Here is a 2,500-nt window from a genome sequence, read left to right as displayed (position 1 = left end):
AAATCATGGGTTTCCCATTAATGAGTAAAATTATTGTCCTGACTGGCATTTGACAAAGTAAAATCTGCAAGTGGCCCTTTTAGGATTATAATTAGCTTAAAAAAACAAAATAGAGTGCGAAATACTAGTAGAGCATTGCACGGGCATCACAGAGGTCATGGGTTTGAATCCCGTTTGAGCCAACTGAACTTTTCAGTTGTCTATAAAGGCCGGGACACACTATGCGACAAGTCGCAGGCAAAAGTTGTCGCAACAATTCGGCTTCTGTGACACGGTCAATTTTGTGAAAATCATTGTCGCTGCAGCAAAATTTCGTTGCTCCGATCACTTGAAATCAGTCGCATGAATTCTGAATTTGTGCGACTGATTGCAGGGACAAAATTAGTGAAAGCAGTGTTGTGGCAATGTGTGTACACTTTTGGCAACAAGTTGCTGCTACAAAATATAAACGAACCAATGAGGGAGTATCATAGATGTATGGTCAGCCATATTGAATTAGAAAACTAGTTCACATCCCCCCTCATATAAAATCACTCTGTGTGCACCAATAGAAGTCATCTTCTAAAAACTGTCGCTGTTAGTCAGTTCCACATTTCTTATCTCCACACTTTTTCACTGTACAGTAGTGTTGTTACATGTACTTGTTGAGGTTTATTTTCCACTTTCAGTGTTCGCGTATAATAAGTGTTTGGAAATGGTAGTACCTGTAGGCTGCACTTACATCAAAGAGGGTACTAATTTGAATAAATATGGTAAATTTGGATTGCTCATGTATATATAATCATGTTCTTGCTAAAACAAGTGTGCTAATGAAACTATTGCACTCAAACCCAACAGCATGAAAGAATGCACAATGCTGCATCCCTCACATGCCATTGGTTGCTCTGCCTCACCCCTATCTAATGGTACATGTGTGTCATCTTTCTTTCTAGGTCCTTCATTCTGCTCTGTACGAGTGAAGCTATCCTCGCTGTATAACGTAGACTGCCAATTTTCACTGCACTGCTTTATTTGCGACCTTAATAGCCATGTGCTTTCAATGATTTCTGTTTGGTTCTCTCCACAGACGTGACACTGACCAACCCAGCCGGTTACAGATGCACCATTTCTCCACACCACAAAGAAAGCAAAAGTGCTGCTTGGGCCTCCAAGTTGTCCGATGCCTAGAATCTTGGAATGACTTGTTCCAGCTGCCCCAGTTGTTCTCTCCACAGCCGTGCGGTATTCTCCGTCAATTCCTCCATCCATCTGTGTAAGAATCATTTCAGAACCTAAGCTGTTGTACCAATTTCCATTTAACTTGCAGGGACTACTGTCAGGAATCAATTCAGTCTTGATAACTGAATCAATAACTGGTGGAGTTTCTGAAGCACCCTCGTTCGGTTTTCGAGGTCCAGGTCTTTGTTCAAATCTGGTGAAAGTGTCGCGTCCAATCATTGTTGATTTCCACTTGTCAATACAAGTTTTCACTTTAGATCGTAACAACCAGGAGGTGAGTAGTTTTTCATGGCCATCGGAACAAACAAGACACTGACCAGTCCACACAGTCGTTGAGCTGCCATTTCGCCAAACAACTACAAATGCAAAGGATGCGCCAGGGTAGTCATAAGGTGCTGTACCTAGATAAGGATGATAATAAATGAAAGTTGACTAATTCTCATCAAAGAATTATCATTGGAAATACATCTACATGTGCATGTACAACATTCAGGCTGTTTATAATGTAATTTCAACTGCAAATGGTTGGACTTAAATGCACTACAAACTGAACGCCCCCTGATCTCATTACCCTTATAGATTATACATGTACTTGTGTCCACACAAAAAACCCATTTGCAGAAAGTAGGGCAAGGAGTACCCAGTGTGCATACATGTCTTTCCATCTAAAGTTGGGCTAGCTTAGCATGATCTCTCTTTATTTAAGTGTGAAGTTCTTCAGTGATGAGGCATTAATTTGGGACACGGTATGCAGCAAATAACTCAAATCAAATCAAACCAAATGTTGGTTTTTGAGGAGGAGGGGGGGGGGGGGGGGGGGGGGGAATGGGTGAACCGGAGAACTTATGCGTATGGAAATCAGTCCACATGACACCTGGTCTTGGTGGGAGGTGAGTGTTCAAACTACTGAGCCAACATTGCTCCCATAAGAATAAGAATCAAAAGCCATATTAATCAAGGGGAGTTTGCCCAGCGCTGTAATATCTAGACGCAAAAAAAAAAACAAGTAATATTTAAAAGCTGACAGAGTATTTAACCCTGGCTTGAAACAGGAGTGATGGGAGTTTAGATTGGGGGTACTCTGCATTTTTCATGAAATGTGTGCATAGCTTGTTTTCACTGTCATGCAACTAAAAAATAAATTCGAAACACAGTTCAATGAAAAAGGCCAAGAGCACCAGGAGTTCACTTTGCGATGGAAACAAAGAGATAAAATATACAGTGTATGTGTATTCATGAACACATCTCCTCATTTGTACTTGAAAGGCTCAAACTGCTGAGA

At 41.0% G+C, this 2,500-nt stretch overlaps 1 protein-coding gene across 1 annotated transcript in view; it reads right to left on the bottom strand.

The window, feature by feature from the left end:
* LOC137973321 (uncharacterized) overlaps positions 1-2,500 on the bottom strand; it is a 4,766-nt gene that overhangs the window by 1,359 nt on the left and 907 nt on the right. The window contains exon 2 of the mRNA XM_068820110.1: positions 1-1,619. This exon is cut by the window's left edge and continues 1,359 nt beyond it. Coding sequence (XP_068676211.1) covers positions 793-1,619 — 827 coding nt within the window. The 3' untranslated portion in view covers positions 1-792. The remainder of the gene's footprint in view (positions 1,620-2,500) is intronic.

Source organism: Montipora foliosa, chromosome 10, assembly GCF_036669935.1.
Source record: "Montipora foliosa isolate CH-2021 chromosome 10, ASM3666993v2, whole genome shotgun sequence".
NCBI classification, from domain to species: domain Eukaryota; kingdom Metazoa; phylum Cnidaria; class Anthozoa; order Scleractinia; family Acroporidae; genus Montipora; species Montipora foliosa.
Note: the sequence above shows the minus strand (reverse complement) of the source record. Positions and strands in the feature narration are given on the sequence as shown.